This window comes from Neofelis nebulosa, chromosome 7, assembly GCF_028018385.1.
Source record: "Neofelis nebulosa isolate mNeoNeb1 chromosome 7, mNeoNeb1.pri, whole genome shotgun sequence".
NCBI classification, from domain to species: domain Eukaryota; kingdom Metazoa; phylum Chordata; class Mammalia; order Carnivora; family Felidae; genus Neofelis; species Neofelis nebulosa.
Genome location: NC_080788.1, coordinates 35,207,212 through 35,233,467, shown reverse-complemented (window position 1 = coordinate 35,233,467; position 26,256 = coordinate 35,207,212). Strand labels below are relative to the sequence as shown.

The 26,256-nt window shown below is 44.5% G+C and overlaps 1 protein-coding gene across 3 annotated transcripts in view; it reads left to right on the top strand.

The window, feature by feature from the left end:
- THSD4 (thrombospondin type 1 domain containing 4) overlaps positions 1-26,256 on the top strand; it is a 573,132-nt gene that overhangs the window by 31,682 nt on the left and 515,194 nt on the right. For 2 of the 3 annotated variants that reach the window (XM_058737196.1, XM_058737198.1), the window contains one exon: positions 4,917-4,986. In XM_058737196.1, coding sequence (XP_058593179.1) covers positions 4,917-4,986 — 70 coding nt within the window. Of the gene's footprint in view, positions 1-4,492; positions 4,678-4,916; positions 4,987-26,256 lie in introns of those variants that run through there. The other variant, XM_058737197.1, reaches the window with a different exon arrangement.

Sequence of the window (26,256 nt, the reverse complement as noted above, 5' to 3'; positions counted from 1 at the left end):
TCCCTCTCTTGCTGCCTTTACTCTTAACTGCTGTCAGAGAAAGGCGGAGGGTTAAGCTGGTGAAATGCATGCTTAGCAAAACTTTTTCAGCTCCAGAGAGCAGTAGGTAGAGATTTCACTTCAGTGCTAAGATTTTGGCTCTCTTTTGCTAAGGTCAGTATAATTTTATTAGTTTCCCAACTGCTCCCCAAATATCTCTTGGGTTGTATTAACTGAAGAAGAAAAGAAGTAAGGTGGGTTTCCCCCCACCCCTGTTTTCCTTGTTTTGTTACTTGATATGCTCAAGTGGTGTTGAGTTCATTGAGGTAATCCTAGGAACACAGTGGTTGTGACATGATCCATCCTCCCTGGAGTTGAGGATGGTTGATGTGGAGGGTGGGGAGCGGTTGGCCAAGGATAATCCAGAAGCCCAGAGCAGAGCCCTGGTTCCATGATGTAAATCTTGTACTGAATTTCAATGAGTATTATTTTCTACAGGAGGAAATGAAATGATGGAGTGTTTAAAATCTACAACGACACTGGGTAGATGGCATTTTTTCCCCCCCTGTGTGCTTTGGTGTGCAAGGTTGGGTTGTTTCTACTGCAAGGTGTATCAGAAAGTCTTGGTAGGAACGTGGCTTCCCCCGCCGCTTGGAGGGGAGTGTATGATTTGTTTGCCAAAGGCCCTGGTAGCCTTCAATCTGTCAAAATGTTGCAAGCGTGGAGCAGTCTGCCAAAGCAAACTATCAAAGTGAAATAACACACGAGTTGCACACACACAGACATACACATGCTGTCCCATTCCCCAGACGTTAATTTTGAATTGGGTCAGGAGGAACAAGGATTTGGGCTAGATCGTTGGTGTTTTGAAGCGGTGTGGGCACAGCTATGGACTACCAATTAGATAGGTATGTGTGAGCAGGGTGGGGTATCCTAAAACAGAGCCTACTGAGCATGGGTGGGAAACTTCCAGCCCTTGGCAGAGTTTCATCTGGCCTCTGGGGTAATATATTGCTCTGGCTGCTGTTATTACAGCCCAAAGAATAATTTCCCCTCTGGGGGAATTTATTCTATTCCATTCAGAGCAGAGCCCATTTAATAACTAAGATTTTATTCCAGAATGAATTTTATTGGGTACCCCTATGTATTTAACTTCACGAGGACCCAGCTCAATGAAGAAAAGAAGTATTTGAACATCTAAATATAATTTGAGTTGCATTTTTACACCAAGAGGCACTGGCAAACATTTTGCTGCCATACCTCGTGTCGATCCTAGGAGAGTAAATTTGGGGGGCATCACGCGGAAATTCAAAAGCACGGCTGATTTTTGTAAAGCCTTCATAGAATACCTTCTAAAACCTTCCGAAGTGACTTTGGACATTTTTGAATATGTTAATTCACACTATTTCCAGCTATCTTGAGATTTCATAGGTTGTCAAGATGATGTGACATCGTTCGTCAATTCGCTAAATTAAGCTTTTTCTGTATAGAAGACACTCTGCTAGATGCCGGGGAATAAAGGAGTGACAAAATCAACTGCCTGATCTCACGGAGCCTCTGTTCTAGTGGGTGGAGAGGGAGATTTCAAGGAATGAAGATGCAGTCTGTGCGATAGTCAGTGCTGTGGAGAAAAATAAGGTTCTTCCGTACAGGCTGGGAGGGCGTTATGGAGAAGGGACAGCTTTGGGCAGACACCTGAAAGAGGGGAGGGAACGAGCTGTAGAAGTATCTGGGAGTAGAGTTGACCAGGCGTCTTGGAATGACCCAGAATCTTCCCTCCTCTAAGTCAGGGAAGGGCAGCCTGGGATGAGTCGTTACGCAGAAGGGCTCCCGACTGCATCGCAAATATGTGGCTTGGGCTGAGGTGTAACACATTTATGGAGCTGTTGTTTGTTTTTGTTTTTGTTTTTAACAAAACCACGCCCATCTGGTTTTCTTTTTTAAACGAGTAAACAGTGCCAGAACATGTTACTACGATTCAGGGTTGTAGGTGCGAGTTCATGACAGGCAGTGGCTCATTTGAGGTAGACAGGGCGGGTCATATTATTCCCATTTTCCCAGTGAGGAAACAGGTATGGGGATGATTTGGCCAAGGTTGTGTAACTAAGGAGCGGGGACTCCCTCGTCGTGATGCGTGTGTTCCTTGGTTTGGAGGACAAACTGGATCCACTAAGGATGTAGCTAGAAAATACCTGTTCTCTTCCTTCCAGCATGTTCACACCCATTTTTTAGATGCCCCTGCCTTGTGGCGGGAGGACCTCTTGGGCAGTTTTCTGGTTGGGTGCAGGTTAATGAGCAGTGTCGTTTTCAAGTATCAAAAAGCCCAGAAAAGTTGTGTGTATGTGTGGGAGGGGATGGTTTCATTGGTCCAATGGCCGTTCTTTTAGAAGCTTTAGCTCTGGCTTTCCTTCAGTAGTTTTTGGTATGAATCTACGACGTGAGTAACTTCACCGCCTAGACCTGCACCACCAGCTCCCCATGTGCCTGCTGAACAGCACAGATCCATGTACCTGTGCGTTGGCTAGTGCAGAAAGAGAACATTTCCATCATTGTAGAAAATTCCGTTGGACAGCCCTGGCCTAGATCCTCAAGCATGTCGTAAACCAACTCTTTGATTCTCTTCGCGACTGATTTCATACCCTATTTTTCTGGATAGACACCCTGCTTGAAAAGATTTTGTATATAGATATGCTACGTTATAAAGGAAGTCTAGTCAGCTTGAAGAATTTCAGTCTCTCATTGATTGGTAATACCTTTCCTCCCGCAGAGTCTCTCCTCTCCGTGGACTGGGAAGGGCCTCAGACACCTGTCGCAGGAAGAGGGGGCGTGGCTGGTTTCTTCACACCACATGCCCAGCTCTCTTCCCAACCCCTCCCTCTGCCATTGTTAGAGGCTCCTGGGTGGAGCCAGGGAGACGTAGGGGGCAAAGGTTTTCCATGGGCGCGGTGCCCTTGGTGATCTGGTGTTGCTGCCCTCAGGTCGGCAGATGTCTCCTCTCTCAGGGCTGGTCCTTTGGAGGACTTCGTCCTCACTTGGGGGTCGCCTGCTGCACATCCCCTTATGACCCTCCTCCTAGCTCCTGTACTCCACAGGTACCCGCCACACATCATCGCCTAACCCGGCAAGCAGCCTTCGATGAGGTCCTTTCTAGGCAACCTGTATACACATTGTACACCTGTATATAGTTGATGGGAAAAAGCCCGCATCTTCTGGCCCTGCTTGCTGTAGAAATACGGGCTGTTCCCCTTCCAGCCCACTCTGTCCACTCTGCCCTCCTAGACACCCCAGCTAGGTTTTGGGGGAGAATCTGGCACCAGTCCTTATAACCTGAACTTGGGGTCTCAGATAAAGCTCTCTAAATGGTAGTCCTCCTTGTTTGGCTTGGGAGAGAGCCCCAGGTTTTCCTCTCCTACAGGAGGAGAGTAGGGGGCTGTGCTCAACACTTCTGTGTAAATATTCGAAGAAATCCACGCAGGGCAAACTTGTCTCAGTCTTCAGTTGCTCCCTGTACAGGTGGAGGTGGTGAGGGGCTACAACGTGGAACAGGGGCGGGGCAGAGGGGACACTTCCTTTTCTGGTCCTGAATAGACGATGCAGCCCCTCTTTTTTGAAATGTGTGCGTACATATGTAATAAATGCTCTTGGCCCTCAGCTCTGGGGCCTTGGCTGCAACTCTGAGACAACAATGGCAAGGATGTATCTGACACCCCGTTCCGTATCCCTTCGCCCGGCTTCCCGTCCCGTTGCTCTCTCTGACCGGTCTGTCCACAGGCATTCTGGGTGGTCTGCTAAGGTCTGGCTGATTTCATACAAAGAGGGGCTTAGGGTAGAACTGAAGATACTTAGAGACGGTGGGGAGCTTTCTCTTCTCTAACTCCACCAGCCCTAACCTCCACGCCCCGAGAGGTTCTTGATGTCCGCATCAGTGACTCCACACGGTGAGCTTCGCTCGGACTGGGGGCAGTGTTTCACATCTCACAGTTGTGTTGGAAGCCTCAAAAAGGTTGAGAACCACTGGGTCACTTAACTGTCCTCGGGGTTAAAGCTTAAAAAAGGATTCAGAAGACAGCTAAGTAGGACAAGGGGCCTTTTTACAGGGATGCTCAAAGCAAGGCCATGGCTGATTTCAAGTCAAGGGACTCTGGGGATTTAAATGAACTGACAGTGCTTGTCTCTCTTGTGATTAACTCGCTGTGTGGGCGCTTTCACCTCTGTGGTCTTCTGTGATCCGTACAGAAGGTGAGAACGTGGGGAGTCAGAGACATCGGCTTGCCCGGAATCCCCCCGATGGGGATGGTGGGGCTGGGATTCCAGCCTCAATGCGTTTGAATCCAAAGCGTCATCTCTCCTAGCACACCATGCTGTCTCAGGGCCAGCTGGCTCCTGTTCGTACCTTCCCTTTATTTGATGACAAGTCCTAATCAGGGCTGGTGACAGTCAGGCTTAACGCAGCTAATCCTGCCCATGGAGAACATATGTGACACGAAAGGGCCAAGGACGAGCAGAGGAAAGGCTCCCAGGGAAGCAGGGCGTGTTGGAGAGGGGCTTCCCTGGCCAGGCTCAGAGCCCCAGCCTGACCTTACCAGCTCCAGTGGGACCACGCATGCACTAACACTTTCTCTGTGTCCGTCGCCCCATCTTCCACGGGAGGAGACTGAGGCTCAGGAGGTTACGTATCCTGACCCAGAAACCCTGCTGGTAAGTGGTAGAGGGTTTGATCCCAGATCTGCCCCGTGCCTTGGCCGAGCCCACAGCCCCGTGCTGCCTCCCCTCCCACGAGGCTGCTGGCCCTGTGCACCTTCACTGGGTCATGTCCCCGGGGCCCGGCTTGGACTGTTCTCTCCCTTCCAGCGATGGGGCAGAGCTGCTGCCTTCAGCTGGATGCCGCTTCCTGGAACATACTCACAGCCCTGTCTGTTGCTGTTTTTCCTTCTCAGTGTTCTGGGTTCCCTCCTGCTGCTTGGATTCCAGCTCGTCTGCCCACAGCCCTCCACTGAACACAGAAAGGTAAGCCATGGCGGCTCAGAGGCTTTGCCTCTCTGCACAAGGGGCTCGGGTCACTCCGGTAACTGCCCTGAGTTTGGTTCTGTTTGGAGGTGAGTCACCACTAAGCTCGAGAGGAAGCACCATTTATAGAACGTTCACCAGTTCTCCTGTCCCTCCTAAGCCTTGGAGCTCACAAATGAAGCTGGGGCCTGAGTCGGCGTCTGATCTGAGAGCATCACTGCTGTTGCTGGCTGTGTCCTTGAGAATGGGGCCGCGAGGGAGAGGGCAGGGAGGAGACTACCATCTAGGCGTGGTGGAACACCAGCATGGACCTTTTACCCCTTCGAGGGGCACCTGCAGGGGCAGTGTGCAGAGATGATTAGAGAGAGCTCCAGCTAAAGCTGTCGCTGTAGGTATGCGAGGGGACCCTAATTGGGAGCCACGATCTTTGGGAGGGGGACACAGCCCCTGCCAGCCAGCAGCCAGGCAGGGAGGGAGCAGAGAAATAAGGATCTGGCCCTCTCTTTTCCTCCCCTTCTCTATTTCCAGCTGGGGACTCCCTTTAACTGAACCGCACAAAAAAGAAAAAAGCCCTTCAGTGCAGTCCTCAGAGGCCAGCCTCCTAGGCAACAGGGCTGGATGGAGAAGGGTGGACAGAGCATCTGGAGGGGGCAGAGAGTATCAAGCATGCTTCCCTTCAGGCTCTGTGTGTTTCACAGCAAATGGGTTATTCACTGCTGCCTAAACAGGCCAAATGCTGCTCCTACAACAGAACAGGTGCATGATAAATGTTTCCTTGGAAACAGATGCACGACCCTGCGAAGGTGCTTAAAATCCCTTCCTGCTGCCTAGGAACTCCTCATGTCTACACGTCATGAAATGCAGACACTTCTGAGAGGAATGGTGGGTCAGGCATCTGTATCTAAGTGTGACTGACTTGGTTCGAACCTTTCCTGAGAGAGGGGTTTCATAGGGGAAGTCCAGGAGGGTGGGGAGCGGACAAGAGGTATGTGCAAGGGTTTGCCTGGATGTGACCCTTCAGGCAGGATTCTTGATGTTCTCGTCTGAATAGCTTAACTTCCTTTAGGTCTGTGCATTATGTTCTGGCTTTGTTTTTCTGGGCCAGATATGATCCCGTATTGTACTGTATCCCCCACTAGGCTGTCGGCTCCGTGAGACTGCCATCTTCCCGGCTCCTGGAATATAGCCTGGTGTGTTGTAGGTGCTCAATAAAATACTTGTCGGATGACTGACTGGGTGAATGAATGGTTGAAGGAACGAATAGAAAATCTGGCTGAGCTCTAAGCATCATTTTTTTAGAGTCACTTGGAGATTTAAACCCCCCTCACTCCACTGCATCATCCCCATTCGTAATTGCAAGAAATCAGAAAGGACAACTACTATAGTTTAAATGTTCGCGTCCCCTTCAGATTCACATGTTGAAACCTAGTATCCAACATGATGGTATTTGCAGGTGGGGCCTTTGGCAGGTGCTTAGGGTATGGGGAGGGAGAGCCCTGACGAATGGGGTTCGTGCCCTCATTAGAGTCCGGAGGGAGCTTGCTGCCTGCCACGTGAGGGTACAATAAGAAGTCTGCCACCCGGAACAAAACACCATGATCTTGGATTTCTAGCCTCCAGAAGTGTGACAAATACATTTCCGTTGTTTATCAGCCACCCAGTCTATGGTACCTTCTTGTAGCAGCCTCGAACCGACTAAGACAAAAATGGGCACCGAGTAGCGGGGATGCTGCTATGGCAAATGGCTAAATGGTGAGGTGGCTCCGGAACTGGGTTGTGGGCAGAGACTGGAAGATGGGGGTGCATTCTAGAAGAGGCCATGAGTGGACTTTTAAGGGTGTTTCTGGTACGAGCTCAGAAAGGGAAGAGGAGGGCTGTAGAGAAAGCCTCACTCTGCTCAGAGAACAGAGATCCTGAACAGAAAGATGGTGGAATGTGGTTAGTGAAGGATGGGGCCTCAGACGGAAGTGAGGAACATGTTACTGGAAACTGCAGGACAGGCCGTGCCGGTTACAAAGTGGCCAAACACTTGAAAGAAATTGTGTTCGGGTTCTAGTGTTTTGTGGAAGGTAGAACTTGCAAGTGATGAAATTAGAGATTTAGCTGAAGCGCATTTGAAGCCAAGGGTTGAAGGAGTGGCCTGGTTTGTCTTGACTGCTTCTAGTAAAATGTGAAAAAAGAGAAACGGCTCAAAGTTGGAATTGTTAATCGGAAAGAAGCAGAGCACAGAACTTAAAGATTTGGAAAATTCTGAGCGTATCCGTATGCGTATTGAAGAGAATGAGAAAGTCCTCAGGAGAGAACACGTAGGGTGTGGCCAAGAGACGACTGATAGGGGGATTAGTCAGCCATCTCAAAGAAGCCAGGAACCATTTTCCAAGACAATGGAAGAATGCAAAGAAGGCTTTGCTTGTGCCTGACTCTCCCTGGACCACCTCACTTGCCAGCACTCTTTCCTTGGCTGCCCCAGGTGCTGTTCCAGCGCCCGGTAAGGCGTGGGCTGTGCCTGGCAGAGCTTGGGGGCATGGCTGCCTCCATCTTGATTTCAAAGGACAAGGCCTCCCAGCAAAGCCATGGTCCCAGGTGTTAACCCTGGAGAGCCACTGTGGGGACAGGGCTGCCCAAAGCTGTAGGGGCCTCAACCTAGCCCAGCAAAGCTTGGGCAGGAGCACTGCCCCACTGAGTCTGGAGAGCAGAGTATCAAGGCAAAGAGGATTATTCTTGAGGCTTAAGGTCTAATGGAATTTGCCTCCTTGGGTTTTGGACTTGCTTAGGCTTTGTCCGTCTTTTCTCCTTTCTTCTTTCTCCCATCTGGAATGAGAATGCCTGTCCTGTGCCTGTCTCACTGTTGTATTTTAGAAGCACATAACATGCCTGACTTCGCAGGTTCACAGTTGGAGAGCAGACTGCCTCAGGACAAATCATACCTGAGCCTCGCTCATATCTGATTTAGGTTGATATTTAGATAGGACTGGACCTAGACTTCAAAGTTGATGCTGGAACCGGTTACGAATTTGGGGGCTATTTGGACGATGCATACAAGATGTCTTGCATACAAGAAAGACATGAATTTTGGAGGACCAGGATGGAATACAATAGACTGAATGTGTCCCCCCCCCCCTCCCCCCCCCCCCCCGGCCAAATTCATATGTCGAAACTGAATCCCCAGTGTGATGGTATTTGGAGGTGGGGCCTTTGGGAGGTGATTCAGTCCTAAGACGATTAGTCCCTTATAAAAGAGATCCCAGAGAGATCTCTTGCCCCTTCTGCTAGGTGGAGACACAGTGAGAAACTTGCTGTCACGAACCAGGAAATGAGCCCTTCTACCTGCTGTCATGAACCAGGAAATGAGCTCTCCTAGACACCAAATCCACCGGCCCCTTAATCTCAGACATCTTAGCCTCCAGGACTGTGACAACTAAATGTGCATTGTTCATAAGCCACTGAGTCTATGGTATTTTTGTTATAGCAGCTGGAATGGACTAAGACAGCTGTCTTTTCATTATTAAGTTATATTATTTATTACTGTTTGGAACTGTCAGGGCTATTAATTCTAATAGTTGAATCAATTTTCCGGTGTTTTATTATTGTTGTTGCTAAAACAGACCATCATAACTGAAAATATTTTATGAATGGTCAATTTACTTTGCTATTTCTCTCAATTTTTCAAGTTAGCCTGATGAGAGAGAGAGCAAGAGAGGGAGCGCATGTGCACATTTGCCTGTGCGTACCTGAACAAAAGGTTCACAAATCAGTATTGCCTTCATTTTTCTTAAAGTACTTGCTCTGGGAAATGAAAAAAAAAAAAAAGGTTTATGAGTTGTTTTGGAATGTTGCATTTTATTTATTTTTTTATTAAAAAATTTTTTTTAACGTTTTTATTTATTTTTGAGACAGAGAGAGACAGAGCATGAACAGGGGAGGGGCAGAGAGAGAGGGAGACACAGAATCGGAAGCAGGCTCCAGGCTCTGAGCCATCAGCCCAGAGCCCGACGCGGGGCTCGAACTCACGGACCGTGAGATCGTGACCTGAGCTGCAGTCGGACGCTTAACCGACTGAGCCACCCAGGCGCCCCTGGAATGTTGCATTTTAAAATTGAGTGAAAAGTATCCCATCTTGGCATATAGTACCGCCTCAAAATATTCTTAAGAACTTTGTAGTAGAAAGATGAAAAAAAAATTTTTTTAGAATCATTTATAGATTACTTGGAGAACATACATTTTAGGACAGTTCTCAAATATAATTATATGCATTTTGGCTGCCAAGGTCATTGTCATCCACCCTAAAGAAAAGATTCAATGCTTTCTTGGGTGTTGAATTTCTTCTTGGTGTCTTATCAGAGCTTTGTGGGGCTGTGACTGTCATCCTGCCTATGTCCTAAAAATCCTGGCAGCAGTGCTGGCAATGGTAGCATCCGTTTATTTCTGCAGTGTGAGAAATAAGAAGGTACTTATTAAAACAGGGGTCAGAATTTTTTTTTTCCTATAAAGGACCAGTTGTGAATATGTTGGGCTTTCTGGGGTACAAAGTTACCGTCATAACTACTCAACTCTGCTTTTGCAGCACAAAGGCGGCCATAGACCGTAGGTAACTGAATGTGCATAACTCTGTTCCAATAAAGCTTTATTTATAAAAACAGGTGGTTAGCTGGATTTGGGCCATGGTTCCCACTTTGCAGACCACCACTCTAAAGTCTGATAGAGAGGAGATAACTACAAGTATACGTGTTTTGGAATTTGAAGTTGGAGGTTGTCTCCTCCTGGAACTCTTAAGGAACACGAAAGATTTGAGGAACAAGTGTATTTTTTCATTAAAACGTAGGAATTATGATTGCTATCAAATTGCTTTCGTTGCTGAGATAAATCATAATTGAAGTCCTGCTGGCCCATTGTTTTGTGGCAAAATCCACTCCCAGTCTGTGGCAGAGAACGGCAGAAAGAATTAGAAAACCATTTATGGTAAACTCTTAAGGGACAGCATTACCAATTTGTGCATGTTGCAGTTTAGTATGTACGTGAAAACTACCCGCTTAAAGACATCTCTCTTCTTCATTATAATAGCATGTCCGACTTTAGCATATGGAAACATTTCTGCAGTGTAAGTTATTCTGAGGAAAAGACATGATTTGTAAATGCTGTCAAGTAAACTATGCTTTTCTAAATGCGGCTCGGGTGACTGGATACATCTCTGTAAAAATTGTCCCACAATAGTGCGGGAAAAGCAGACACTGGGGCAGAGTGTAAGTAACCTTTTTCAGGTACTTTTTTTTTTTAAATTTTTTAATGTTTATTTATTTTTGAGAGAGAGAAAGAGAGACAGAGCACGAGCAGGGGAGGGGCAGAGAGAAGAGGGAGATACAGAATCCGAAACAGGCTCCAGGTTCTGAGCTGTCAGCACAGAGCCCAATGCCGGGCTCGAACTCATGAACCATGAGATCGTGATCTGAGCCGAAGTCAGACGCTTAACTGACTGAGCCACCCAGGTGCCCCCAGGTATTTCTATCCAGCTGTCTTCCTCTTCCTCCTGCAACAAGGACACTATCACAAAGGATTGCTCAACCTCTATTCTTGGTAATTGTTAATGACCCTTGGCAAATGATTATATTTTTAAAACTTTCTGTGGCTTCATTTGCAGATAAGGTAAGACCAAGGGCAGGGGAAAAAAAAAAACTTGACCGAGATTTTAATCAAAATCATATGTTATTAATAAGGGAAACTGTGTAGATTGTAGAAAGCTTTTAAGTTAATGAAACTGTTTTACTGTCTTCCCAACAGACACTGACTGAGCAAGTTGCTTTTCTAAGTCGTAATATGTATAGTCAACATCATCTGTTTAGGAAAGAGCTGCGAAACATGTTTTTTCCTACAAATGAAAAACATACGTGTACCTAACTCACAACTGCTCAATGAGTTTTTCTTTTTAAGTTTACTTTTAAAATTAAAAGTATGCACGTATATTGTAAAGAATTTAGAAAACAATGAAAAACTAGAAGGAAATAAAAGCTCACCCCTGGGGCCCCCAGCTCTTCAACCTGTTATTTATAGAAGCTTTCAAACAAAAAGAACAGAGACACTGTAGAATGAAGTAAGGGTGAAGTAAAATATTTGTTTTGCTAACTGATTAGTAAGTCACAAGGTGAACAGCAGGGGACCTTGTAATGGGTTTAGGACCTACTCTTAATGTAGTAAGATGTGCAGCCAATGCCTTCAAACTGCCTCTAGACAGTGTCATACGATTGGATGTTGAACAGAAAGCCGATAGAAGGGCAAAAAGACGTTGAGCTGTGTAACGTTTCTCATACCGTTGCAGCTGTATTCAAGGAGAAGAAAGGAAAAAATCATAATGTTTTTAGAAGGAAACATGAAAATATCTACATTAGGGGCACCTGGGTGGCTCAGTTGGTTGAGTGTCTGACTTCGGCTCAGGTCATGATCTCGCCGTTCGTGGATTCAAGCCCCACGTCGGGCTCTGTGCTGATGGCGTGGAGTCTGCTCGGGCTTCTGTCTCTCCTTATCTCTGACCCAACCCTGCTTGTGTTCTCTCTCTCTCTCTCAAAATAAATAAACTTAAAAATACATATATCTGTATGAGTTGCACTGGCAGTTTCTCAAACAAGACACCAAAAGAATTGAGCTACCCTGGAATCGATGACTTTTGTTTATGAAAATACACCATAAAAAAAAAAGAAAAGAGCAAAAAGATATGCCCTAAACAGGTGAGCATATTGACCGTAATATATTTGACAAAAGGGTCATGTTAAAAAAATCCTGTAGTGATCATTAAGAAAGTTAAGCAATCGGACTTTAAAATGGACCGAAGACTTGAATATGAATACATACTTCACCTAAGAGGACATTCGGCTGGGTCAATAAACGTACGAAAAGGCGATCAATCAAAATCATTAGTCCTTAGGGAAATACAAATTAAAATGGGATATCACCGGAAGAGCTTAATATGAGAAACACTGAGAGTACCAAGTGCTGATGAGGAATGGGAGCTACTGGAACTTCCATGTGATGCCGGTGGGAGTTTAAAACCATGGCCCACTTTGGAAACTGTTTTGCACAATCTCTTAAAGCTAGCCATATACCCGTTCAAAAACCTGGCTGTTCTACTCCTAAGTATTTACCTAAGGGAAATGAGTGTCTGTATCTACCAAAACGTATGCATAAAACTGTTACAAGCAGTTAGTTTCATTTACAATAGCTCAAAATTTGGGGCGCCTGGGTGGCTCAGTCGGTTGGGCGGCCGACTTCGGCTCAGGTCATGATCTCGCGGTCCGTGAGTTCGAGCCCCGCGTCGGGCTCTGTGCTGACAGCTCGGAGCCTGGAGCCTGTTTCCGATTCTGTGTCTCCCTCTCTCTGACCCTCCCCCGTTCATGCTCTGTCTCTCTCTGTCTCAAAAATAAATAAACTTTAAAAAAAAAAAAAAAATTAAAAAAAAAAAAAAAAAACAATAGCTCAAAATTTGAAATCATGCAAAAAACCTTATGCATCCACAGAATGGATAGCTAATTATAGTATCTCCATACAAGGTAACACTAAATAACAATTAAAAAATAAACTTCTGATTCCAGCCAAGATGGAACCATAGGTGTTGGATTTACCCTCCCATCGAGAACGAGAGCAAAATGGCCAAGATAGAGCAATAGGGAAAGGAAAGTTTTTCCCTTTACCTTCTCCCTGAAATAACCAAAACAAAACAGAACCAGACAACATATATGAAGCAGTGGTTTCAGAACTGTGGATATTGGTCAGCATAAGACAATGATTTCTTGGAGATGGGAAACAAATGAGTTGAACCCTAAAATTTCCCCAGCTAACTGCCTTGATAGCATTTCCTACCCTTGGAGTGGAGGAAGGAACGAGGACCCGGGCGGAACCTGTTGGACTCCTTGATTTGCGTACCTGGACTTGAGAGCCCAGTGAGGCCATGTGGCAAGAGTCTGCAGGACATAGTACCAGAGAGTGAAGCGACGGTGAGGGAAGACACAGAGACCCCAAGGGTTCTCCTCAGGGGTGCAACACAGGACCAATGAGCACACGCATGCGAGCCAATAGCCTGAGTCTGGAAAAGAACCGTCTGAAAGGATTGAAGGGAACAGTGTCCAGCCCTCATACAGCACCAGAAACAGTGACTCTTTCCAGCACCCAGATTTTAAAAACTCCCAGTCCAGGGGATGTTAGAGAGAACACTCAGGAAGCTCTTGCCTCGGTACTGGGGAAATAATTGACCCTAGACTCTGTGTTGCTCTGGACCTACCTGACAAATCGTAAAAGCACTCCTGGAAAGGATCAAACTGTTGCTGAGTAACTTAACTATTCTAGCACAAAGCTCACGAATATAGGAATATAAAAATATCTAGCACCCAAAAAGGTACAATTCAAGATGTCTGACATTTGGTCAAAGATTACCAGGCACACACAGGAACAGAAGAACAGCACCGTTCTTCATAAACAGAACAGTTGAAGCCAACTCAGAACCGATGCAGAGTTTCGTATTTGTAAAGAAGGATATTAAAAGTTATTAAGGCAGTATTTCATAGATTCAAAAAGTTAAGTAGAATCATGGAAGACATAAAAGCCCTTGTCAAACTTCTCAGGTTGAAAATGACGAAGTCTGAAGTGAAAAATATGCTGGATGCAATTCACGGCGGATTTGGCAGTGCAGGAGAAAAGCTAAATGAACTTGATGATGTAACACTAGAAACTTTCTGAAATAAAACATAGAATGAGAAAAGAATCTTAAAAATGAACAGAGCATCTGTGAGCTCTGGGACAGCTTCAGGTGGGCTTATCTATGTGCAATTAGAGTACCAAAAGGAGAAGAGGTGGGAAGGGAGTGACAGAAAAGATATGAAAACTATGAACTCAGGAATATCAGTGAGCTCCAAGAACTAGAAGATGGAGAAAATTGAACCAAGTCACACCATAGTCAAGTCGCTCAAAACTAGTAATGAAGAGAAAAAAATTCAGAAGCTCCTAAAACAAAAAGAGAGACAGGTTACACACACACAAACAAAGATTGGGATACAGCAGATTCCTTGTCTCCTGTCACTCATGTAAGGGAAAGAACATCTTTATTTATCTTTTTAAATTAAAAACGTTTTTTTAAACATTACTTATTTTTCAGAGAGAGAGAGAGACAGTGCAAGCAGGGGAGGGGCAGAGAGAGAGGGAGACACAGAATCCGAAGCAGGCACCAGGCTCTGAGCTGTCAGCACAGAACCTGACGTGGGGCTCGAACCCACAAGCCATGAGATCATGACCTGAGCGGAAGTCGGTCGCTTAACCGACTGAGCCACCCAGGCACCCAGGGAAACAACATCTTTAAAGCACTGAAAGAATAAAACTCAATTTAGAATTCTCCACCCAGGAAAAAAAAAATCTTTCAAAAATAAAGGTTAAATAAAGACGTTTTGTCAGACATACCAATGCTGTACTAGCAAATTCCACCACTAGAATTGTTACAGGAAGTTCTTTAGGCAGAACGAAAATGGTATCAGGTGGAAATATGGACCTCTACAAAGGAATGCAGTGCCCCAGAAGTGATCACTACGTGGGTAAATGTATAAGGCTTTAAGAAATTATTTAAGGGGCGCCTGGGTGGCGCAGTCGGTTAAGCGTCCGACTTCAGCCAGGTCACGATCTCGCGGTCCGTGAGTTCGAGCCCCGCGTCAGGCTCTGGGCTGATGGCTCGGAGCCTGGAGCCTGTTTCCGATTCTGTGTCTCCCTCTCTCTCTGCCCCTCCCCCGTTCATGCTCTGTCTCTCTCTGTCCCAAAAATAAAAAATAAAAAACGTTGAAAAAAAAAAAATTTAAAAAAAGAAATTATTTAAATCTCCCTTAAATATAGACTCTTTAAATAAAAAATAACATCTTGGGGGATATGTACGAGCAAAATGTACAACAACACTAGTATAAATGCCAGAGGAGGCTAAATGGAAATATTATAAGGTTCTTATAACATGTGTAAAATGGTATCATGTTACTTAAAGGTAGACTGATGTGTGAAGGATGTATACTGTAAACCCTAAAACAACCATTAACGTGACACCAGTCAAAAAAAGGGAAATAATGTAATTTATTATTATTATTATTATTTTCAAATAATTCAAAAGAATACAGAAAAAGAGGAAAAAGAATCAAATGACAGATGAGACAACTAGAAAAAACAAATAGCAAGATGGTAGGCTTAAATATGATTGTATTAATCACAAAAACACCTCAACTAAAAGGCAGAGATTGAAAGATTCGATTAAAAAACCAAGGCACACACCTGTGTGCGGTCTACAAGAAATGCACTTAAACATAAAGGCACAAATAGATTAAAAGGTGAAGAAGGGAGAGAGATCATCTTAAAACCAGTCAAGAGAAAGCTGGAGGGACCCTGTCACCATCAGGTAGAGTAGATTTTGGAGCAAAGAATATTACTAGGGATAAAGAGGGTCATTTCATAACAAGAGGAGTCAATTCATCAAGAGGACATAATAATCTTAAACATTTATGTACCTAAGCATAGTGCTTCAAATTACTGAAGCAAAATCTGATGTAACTGCAAGGAGAAACAGACAAATCCACAAGTATAGTCAGAGATTTCAGTGCTTCCTTCCTAATATTTGATAGCACATATGGACAGAAAAATCCGAAAGGGTATAGGAGACTTGGCCATGACTATCAACCAACTTGACCTAGTGGACATTTGTAGAACATTCCCTCAAACAAAGTCATATATGCATTCTTTCCAGGGGCACGAAGAACACTTAGCAATTGTTCTTGGTCATTTTGGGGGCCATCAAACAAGTTTCAGTATAACAAGATTCAAGATGCAGACAGTTTGTTCTCTGATCACAATGGGATTTGATTAGAGATCAATAACAGGAAGGTATCTGGAAAATCCCCCCCAAATTTGGAAATAAAATAACACACTTCAAAGTGATCTTTGGGTCAGAGAATAAATGAAAGGAAAATTAGACAGTACTTTGACCTGAATGAAACTGAAAACACAAAATAACAAATTATGGAATGCTGCTCACACAACACTTAGAAGGAAACTTATGTAACTCAATACCTATAAAGCTAAATAGACCTCAAATCAATGACCTCTGTTTCCACCATGACAACTAGGAAAAGAGCAATTAAACTCAAACCAAGAAGAAAGGAACTAATAAAGATCAAAGCAGTGAACTATAAAATAGAAACAGAGAAACTATAGAGAAAACCATTTAAACCAGAAGCTGGTTCATTGAGATGATCAATAAAATGGATAAATCTTGAACCAGGGTGATCAGGGGGGAAAAAAAAGAATGAAGACACAAATTACTGTTACCAGGAGACAGAGTGGTGTTATCACTATAGATTCTGTAGATACAGCAACAGGATGATAAGGAAATCTTATGAATACGTTTATTGCTATGAATTCAACAACTTAGATGAAAAAGACAAATTATTAGAAAGATGCAAACTACCATAGCTCACTCGAGACAAAGTTGGTTAACAGGATAGTTCTATATTAATTAAATAAATGGAATTTGTAGTTAAAAGCCTTCCTGCAAAAAACAAAAGCAGAAAGAAAACAAAAACTCCAGGTCCTGATGTCTTCATTGGTAAATTCTTACAAACGTTTAAGGAAGAAGTAATACTAATTGTATACAAACTCTTCCAGAAAATTGAAGAGGAAGAAAACTTCCTAAGTCATTGTGAGAGCAACATTACATACCAAAGCCAAATAAAGCTACTCCAAGAAAACTATAGGTGATTATCCATCGTGAACATCAATACAAAAATTCTAAATATAATTTTAGCAAATTGAAATCAGCATTATAGGAAATGGTACTACATCATGGATAAGGAACTGGGCTTTATTCCAGGAAAATAAGGTTGGTTTAACATTTAAAATGCATCAATGTATGATCAAAACTACTAACTTCTACTGTTCTAGGACACTCTTAAGAGAATGAAACGACAAACCACAGACTGAGAGAAAATATTTACAAATCATATAATTGATAAATGGCTTTTCTGCAGAATATATAAGGTACTCCCAAAACTCACTAGTAAGGAAAAAACAACGTTCACCAAGGAAGATGGTTGGCAAGTAAGGTCATGAAAAGATGCTAATCATCTTTAGTCGTCGTTAGGGAAATATACAGAAACTGTAGTGAGATGTGACCACACACCCAGTAGAGTGGCTAAAATTAAGAAGACTGACCATACCAAGTCCCGATGGGGATGTAGAGGATCGGGTTCCCTCATACACTGCTAGTGGGATATAAAAATGGCCAACTACTTTGGAAAGCCATTTGGCAGTGTCTTAAATAGTTACATGCGTACCTATCGTATGGTCCAATATTTACCCAAGAGGAAAGGAAATTTGCATCCAAAGACTTGTTCATGAATGTTCATAGCAGCTTTATTTGCCATTAATTGGAAACCATGCAAATGTCTATCAACAGGTGAGTGAATAAACAAATCTTAGTTCATCCATACTAAGAAATACTACTGCACAGTAGAAAGATACGCACTCTGGATACATGCTGGAACATGCGTATATCTCAGTATAAGTATGCTGAGTGAAAGAACCTATCCAAAAAAGTGGACATACTGTGTTATTCCATTTATGTAAACTTCGAGAAAATGTCAGCTTATCTGTAATGACAGAAAGTATATCAGTGTTTGTGGGGGATAAAGGGAAGGGGAGGGATGGAAAATAACCCAGGGGTACAAAGAAACTTTTGGGGTGATGGATATGCGCATTATCTTGGCGATGGTGATGCTTTCTTGGGTGAATGTGTACGAGTAATCTCATCAAGCTGTACCCTTCAAATATGTGCAATTAATCGTGTGTCAGTTATACCTCAATAAAGCTGTTAAAAACAAACTGATACAATCAACCGCTGAATGAACTTCACATGGGTTCATTCACTGAACTCACTGAATAAATTTTTCTTGTTGATCTGAAGATGCCAGACACAAAAGTACCGACTGTATGATTGCATTTATATTTATTCAAGAACAAAGTGAATTTGTGGTGAAAATTAAATCGGAAGAATGGATACGAACAGAGGTAGGGTGAGACTGACCAGTGAGGGGCACGAGGAATCCTTCTGGGATGTTGGAAATATTCTACATCTTGACCTAGGTGGTGGTTATTTAGGACTTCAAAGTAAAAAAAAAAAAGTCATATATTTACAATAAGCATACTTTATGCACTTTATGTATGTTATACCTCAATACAAAAATAAAAGGAGGGAGAAAGGGAAGGAGACAAGTCAGTGTAGCAGACTGCACTGGTGATGGAAGTCTTTGGAGCAGCGTGGGATTATCCTTTGAGAGCAACCAGGAAACAAAGATGCTCTTCAAAGAACAGCATAGGGCACGCTCTCATTAGCGAGTGTCTTGCACAGAACCCTTCCAGAATTGCAAGCTGACTAAAGCAGGCACTGTGTTGTTTCCAGCTGGTATTCGTCAGGCCTTCTGTTTCCAATGGTCTAAGTGTAACTGAGTGCTTCTGCAAAATTAAGAGTATTTCTACTTATGAGAAATGAAGAAATTAAAGTAAAAAGACCTTATTAAGGACTGGGAAGAATGTCAATGTTCACTAATTCATGCTGTGCCAAATCTTGTGGATTCAAGTCCAAGGGCAGAAAAATCAAATTTGCTTCTGTTACACATGGAGCTGCGAGCCTAAGACTTCGTGTTTGGAAAGCCCTTTGCAATGTAGCAGAAAGAGAAACAGCTTCACGTTTTAGTGGGGGCGCAGTGGGGGCCGTCCTGGCCTTTTAGCCTCTTTCTTGTGTAGGGCCAGGATTCCCCTTCAGATCTCTGGGTTTTTTTTTTTTTTTTTTTGAGTACGTTTATTACCTGCTGGTAGGTGGCATGGTGGAACACACAATAAACAATTCTGCCTGGAATCTGGCTTTCGTATTGGCTAATGCTTGCTGACTTCCTTGACCATGACAGAGCGGCCTGCCTGGCCTTTGGGAACCTCTTTGCCCTTCTCCGTCCTTGGCTGACTTAACGTGAATTGGTTTTTCATCCTTCCAATCTTGGTGCTGGCCATCGTGGTATCACCCATCCATGCCTGGTGCCAGGAAGACTGGAAGGAAGTCCTAGCCATCCTCCTCCCCAGCATGGTAGCTCTGCCTTCGACTATTTTTGTGAAACTTTGCGTGCTTCAGATGCCTCCATCTCTAGATTTGAAAGGAATTGTTAGCTTGAGGGAAAATTCCAAATCAAGAAATGAAACACAAAAGACCTAGAAGAACTTGGGTTGCATATTCTGTTTGTAGAAGTTTGTGAAGATGTTGAGGGACCATCAGAGGAAGCAGATGCTGGGGATAGATAATATAAGCTGGGGAAACTGAGGCAACCACCCCACATTTTTTTTCCACCCAACATTTAATTTTAATTTTTATTTATTTTTTATTAAGAAAAAAAATTTTTTTAACGTTTATTTATTTTTGAGACAGAGAGAGACAGAGCATGAATGGGGGAGGGTCAGAGAGAGGGAGACACAGAATATGAAACAGGCTCCAGGCTCTGAGCTGTCAGCACAGAGCCCGACATGGGGCTCAAACTCACGGACCGCGAGATCATGACCTGAGCTGAAGTCGGCCGCTCAACCGACTGAGCCACCCAGGCGCCCCTCCACCCAACATTTTAAATGACAAAAATGATATCCACTGAGTTTTGAGTGTTCCTTCCCTATGACACCACCTTTTCTGATTTCTTTAAATAACTCTTTTGGTATTTAATTACCCCTAAGTTCAGGGGCAAAAAACCCCTTGTTTTCTATATTGTGGATATTTCTTGTGTTCTAAGTATTTTTTTCTGCTTCATAGAAACACACACAGTCCAAGTTTATAAATTCTTTCCTTTGGAAATTTCTAGTTCCATTTGTACTAGTACTTAAAAACAAATACCTTATAAATTTGTTATTATTGTCTGAAAAACTAATACCCATATCTCAAATGTGATCTTACTCTAAACAGTTATACAGAATAGATGTGTATGTGTGTGTGTGTGTGTGTGTGTGTGTGTGTGTGTCTGTTTTGACCCTAACAGTGACTTTGGGACTATAAATGGTTCTAAGAAAAATGACTATTTTATGTACTTTGATTTTTTTTCCTGAAATTTCCATTCCCTCCTACACTTACACATACAAAATCCAAACCATAAAAAGGTGTTTTTAAAATAACTTCTAAATTCCCCACTATGTTATGTTTCCAGGCCAGATTACAGTTAAAACAAAGTTTTGACAGACAGAATAACTTATCACTTAGGCCACAAATCTTGGTCTTTGGAAAAGAAAACAAATCATAGTACAGATCTTCCTTGACTTACAATGGGGTTACGTTTTAATAAACCCATCCTAAGTCGAAAATGCATTTAATACATTTAACCTACCAAAAGTCGTAGCTTAGCCTAGCCCACCTTAAAGTGCTCAGAACACCGACTTTAGCCTACATTTGAGAGAAACCATCCAACACAAAGCCTATTTTATAAGAAAGTGTTGAATATCTCATGTAATTTATTGAATACTGTCCTGAAAGTGAAAAACAGAATGGTTGTCTGGGTGCAGAACTGTGGTAAAGCGTCTCAGCTGTTTATCCTCGTGATCTCGAGCAGACTAGGAGCTACCACTGCCCCTGTGCACCATCATGAGAGACAATTTGTGCCACGTATCCCTAGCCCAGGAAGAGATCCAAAATCAAAATTCAAAATACAGTTTCTACCGAGTGGGTGTCTCTTTCACACCATCATAAAGTTGCTGAATGCAGATCTCTTTCACACCATCATAAAGTTGAAAAATTGTAGGTCAGGGATTATCTGTAAACTCTTTAGGCCACTGTCCTCGTGTGTATGTTTAGCCCACCTTCTTCTTGGAACGATGATGATAACTACTGGATTCTTAATGATGGAGGAATTTGGCAAGTGGAGCCTTCACATGCCCCCTGGCTTCCTTCCCCGCCACAGGATGCTCACCCCTTGGTTCGTTTGGAGTAATTGAGATGTCAGTATCCTTTTGTTCATAATTCTGTTCTCTTTGTATTGTTTATATATTCGGTCCATGTTTTTACTCATGGCCAAGTTCATTTTTCCTCCTATTAACTCATCAAACACTTACCAAGTGCGTGCTATGTGAACTTGGACTCTGAAACCAGCCTGCCTAGTTGATATTCCTGCCTAGTTGATATCTGTTGCTTACTTAATCCTGGACCTTGGGCAGATCCAGTGCCTCGGTTTTGTCATCTGTAAAATGGGGATAATAGTACCTATCACATAGGTTATTTCAGAGGATTTTATGACTCGTACATGAAGAGTTTAGGATGTTGTCTGAGCCATAATAAATACTATATGAGTGGTATTATCATTGTTTGCTGTTTTTATGACCAAGGGCTGCCTTGTGCTTCAGGCTGGGTACCTAAACATGCTTCTTCTCAAAGCATTTTCCTTCTAATGTCATGGCCACTATCTCTACCCAAGCCTGATTTATCTAGCGTAGAGTTTCTTAGCCTTGGCACTGTTGGTATTTGGGGTCCGACAATTCTTTGCTGTGGGACTGCCCTATGCACCGTTAGAAGCTGAGCAGCATCCTTGGTGTCTATTCACTAGACGCTGGAAAGATGCTCCTTCAGTTATGACGACCCACGATGTCTCCAGACATTGCCCAGTGTCACCTGGAGGACAAAATTGCCCACTGTTTAGACTGGAAAATTCTCCTGCAGAGGCAGCAATGTGGCTCTGCCCACTTTCTAAGGAGACCCCTGGTTAGCCTTCTCCCTAAGCTTGTTTTTGAAGATCCCTGCTCCCTCTTCCTTGTGCCTCTTAACCACATGTTGGGAACCTTCGGGACAATGTTACTGAGGCCTCCTCAGCAGGAGGGGCTCCTCTTTAAAATATCCTCCTTCGGGGCGCCTGGGTGGCTCAGTCGGTTAGGCGTCTGACTTCAGCTCAGGTCACGATCTCGCGGTCCGTGAGTTTGAGCCCCGCGTTGGGCTCTGGGCTGATGGCTCGGAGCCTGGAGCCTGCTTCCGATTCTGTGTTTCCCTCCTTCTCTGCCCCTCCCCCGTTCATGCTGTGTCTCTCTCTGTCTCAAAAATAAATAAAAACGTTAAAAAAAAATTTTTAAATATCCTCCTTCTTTTCAGTCTCTTGGGCTTCTTTAGATAGAGAAGGGGCGACACAGTCTTCTCAGCACTTCTGTTCAGGGCTGCCCTTGAAAACAAGCTCCCTGGCTCTTTGCAGCCAAAGGAATGTACTGCTTATCACTGTGCAGAACAAGCCGGGGTCACTAGATCATACCTTATGAGATGGGACGGCCGGGCCCTCGGACCGTGTTTTCCTATGTCCTTTGCAGAGTGAACACGGATGGTGCTGTGATAGGGTAATTACTGCACACAGGCTTCGCACTAAGCGCTTGGTAGTGATTGGCCTGTAATTGTTCACACTGGCTTTCGAAGGCAGATATTTTTATTCCCATTTCCTAGGTGAGGAAATGTCAACTTTGAGGCCACGTGCCAAGTAGCGGGGGGCACAGATTCCACCCCCGGGCGGTGGATTCCAGAGTTCTCCAGCCCAGCAGCAATGCTTGTCCTCATATCAGCTCAGGCTGCACCTTCCCCTGGTCTCTGGAAAGTAGCAGCTCATTCCCGGAATGTCCCCTGTCTGAGCCCTAATTCCTAGATGCCATCCTGGTGACACACAGCTGTCCGTCAGTAGCCTCATGCTGACCTGAGCTGTGACTGGCGTAGTGGGGCTTGGTTTTCACGGTGACGATGTCATACCCGAGACCTGCCCCGCCCCCAGCCCTATTTCTTTGCTTTCCCTGCGCTGCAAACCACACTCTTTTCTTCCCTGTGTGTAGGCTGACTGTGGGTTTCTGCTGGGAGGTCTCTCTGGGCTGTAAACCAACCTTGTTAATTGGATTTGCACTTTTTAAAAAAAATGTTTATTTATATATTTTGAGAGAGAGAGAGAGAGAGCGAGCGAGCAGGGTTCGCACTTTTGAGCTGAGCCCTTAGGCCACAGAATTTACCTTGCTGGCACCAGGTGTCCCAACATCTAAATTTCCTTAATGCCAGTCTCTTGAAAGTCATTAATTCTATAGGCAAAAAGTGATCACTTTTAATATATTTTCAGTTCTGTCTCAGACACAGGACTCCATATAAGCCGAAAATAAAGAACTTAACCATTTAAATGGCTGTCACTAGAATCTTACTTTATTGAATATTGTTCACACTGTGTTGGCCATTGGGAGGTATGGTGTCTTCCCCCCCTCCCCCCATTACATTGATAGTTTATGCTAATAGGTTATGATTTGGGCCAGAAATCCATATATCACCTGATTTCTTTTTGGCCTTCCTTGCTTTCCACCCTCCCCCCCCCACCCCCCGAGGCCACATGGATCTGCTTTAATTTTCCACTTTGTATTTAAACGTTTGGCTTTAAGACCATTGTCCTAACAATTTTCGTAAAAAACATCAGCCTCTGTATAAAGCACTCAGAGAAAGTGAAGGTCATAAAATGTCAAAGTACAAATGAGTAATGTAGAATCTTTGCCGGAGAGTATTTCCGAGTAACATAGAGAACATCCCGTTCTCTTTCTTTATTCCCCTCCGGCACCCTTCCCAGGAAAGACACGGTACATAGATGCGCAGATCGACAGGAAGGGGTTACAGTTCACTCTGGAATCGTTCACGATTCAGGCAGGTGCAGCAGGCTTACTGAGCGCTTGCCGTGTACCAGGCACTGTACGAGGCCCTGGGGACGAGGTGGCCACACCCGGGCCCCTCCCTTGAGGAGCTCAGAGCCTAACGGAGGCAACAAGAATAACCGGTTGCAGCCGGGGAGATGCCGTGATCAAATCTGCCGTTGAACTTGGGAGCACAGAACAGCATGACGTGCTGGTGGTGACAACTAACAGTTATTGAACACGTTCTACATGCTCGGCACCATGCTTTCCACACCTTTATTTTTTAATCCTCGCAACTGTGGGAGATAGAGGCACTGACTAGTACCCCTGTTTTACAGATGAGGAAATTGAGGCTCCGAGAGAAGTTCCCTAAGCTTGAGTTTTACAAGCCAAGTAAGGGGCGCCTGGGTGGCTCAGTCGGTTAAGCGTCCGACTTCAGCTTAGGTCATGATCTCGTGGTTCGTGAGATCGAGCTCCACGTCGGGCTCTGTGCTGACCGCTCAGAGCCTGGAGCCTGTTTCAGATTCTGTGTCTCCCTCTCTCTCTGCCCCTCCCCTGTTCATGCTCTGTCTCTCTCTGTCTCAAAAATAAATAAACGTTAAAAAAAATTTAAAAAAAATACAAGCCAAGTAAGAATTAGGAGGAGGAAGAAGAAGAAGGCAGAGATTCTGGAATGGGGGAATAGGAAAGACAAAGACAGACAGATACGAGTGGTGAGATGATCTCTGTGTATCAAGGAGGCACTGGGAGCTGGGGTCACATCATCCGGTCCTGCCCGTGGCTACATGATTTTTAACTGTGTGACCGGTTTTCACTAAAAAGCAACCTGTGCCTCCCGACACCCCCGCTCTGGCTTTCTTCCACCCTCGAGTGAGGGGCCACTTCATATTGTAATGAACCTGTGTGGCTGGGATGAACCACTCAATCTTGAAGTGGCTGTTCATGTGACTTTGAGCTTGGGGAAAAGGACAGCTGGGCCTCTCTGGGAAAGTCACAGGGCTGGCAGGATCCCCAAGAGTACTGAGTTCTCAGTCTTCCAGGCTGGACTCCAAGTGGCCTTGGGCAGCTCACTTAACCTCTGTGACATTTGCTCCATCCCTGGGATACTCAAGTCTGTATCCCTAGAGCCTACTGCAGAGACTGGTGCGTTACAATCCTTAAAATGGGGATACCAGTTATTGTAAGGCATTTCAGGTGATTGATTATAGTTCAAATGGAAGCCTTTAAGCTGCTCAGTGAAAGGTAAGGAATAAATCATCTCACTTCTCAAGATTCCTTAATTAACTAGTCATCACTGATCTAAGTCCTTATATGTAGAGTTGGCAGAGGTTCGAGCTGTGCTAGGAAAGGCATCTTGGCCTCTGCGTCGTGCAATTTTAGCTCACAGCGGGTGGGTACAAATGAGAGCAAAGCAGAGGTGGAAATTTTTTCCATACCTGGGGCATGCCTAGTGGAAAAGCAGCCTTTTCAGCAAGGGAAGGCAGGTTGAGTGTGCAGCCGGACAGAAAAGCCCAGAGTCCCTGATTGTGCCTTGTCTGATGGCTTCTTTGCAGGAGCTGATCCCTGACACTGAGTTGGGGGGAGGGTGATGACCGCATTGAAGTATCTGCTAATAGGCAAGACCCTGCCTTCCTCCACACCCTCTCTCCTCCTCTAAAGACTTTCTGGAAAATAGAGCAAAAACAATGAGGCGACCCCAAGGGTTGATGAGAATTGCATTCCCCATGCAGCCCCGATTACCCCGTGCCTTTGTGCCTGTCGACTCCGTGAAGGGTATGGCTGTCAGGTGTCTCTCCTCCCTGTGCAGGGTAATCTGCACTGATTGACTTGTCCATTGTCCTTCCCCTGGAGCTAAAAACAAAACAGGAAAGGCTGCTTGGTGGGGATAGAGGGGAACTTGGTGGCCAAATGCTGTTGCTTTCCAGGCATTGGACACAGGCTCATTCTCTCTGAGAAACTTACATCCAAAGGCAGTGACTTTGAAAGGACCGTGGCTGGGAATTAGAGACAGATGCTTAGCTGGCCATGAGTAGATATTAAATTGTATTAAACTATGCAAACCGCATTTCTCATGCAAGGCCTGTTTCAACCTTACATCAGCCCTTGGGCTGCATTTGCATTTCTATAGAGAACGAAATAAAAGCAGCATGTCACTTACTCATTTCTATTCATAACTGTGAGCTGTTATTATTCTAGCTCTCGTCTCCCCTGCACAGCGCGGCCAGATTAATCTTCCTAAACCTCCATCAAGAGCTAGTTAGGTTCCCAGCATTTCACTGTATCAACTCATGTTTATAAGGCCCAGGCGCTGAGGAGAATATAAGGAGACATGAGAGGGGGCTAATTTGAAGGTCACCAGACATCCTGCCTCGTCTGGGACAGTCCTTGTTTATGCCTCTTATCCTGATAAAATTATTACTAGTACCCCACTTCACTCGCAAATGTGATCCAGTTGTAACGATGAATTACACTCATGCCTGTCAAGTGCTCATAAGGTAAAAGGGATGGAAAGTATGCAGGGAAGTAATTCCAGAACAAGCTGGAGTCTGGAGGAAGAGGAGTGGAGCTGGTGAA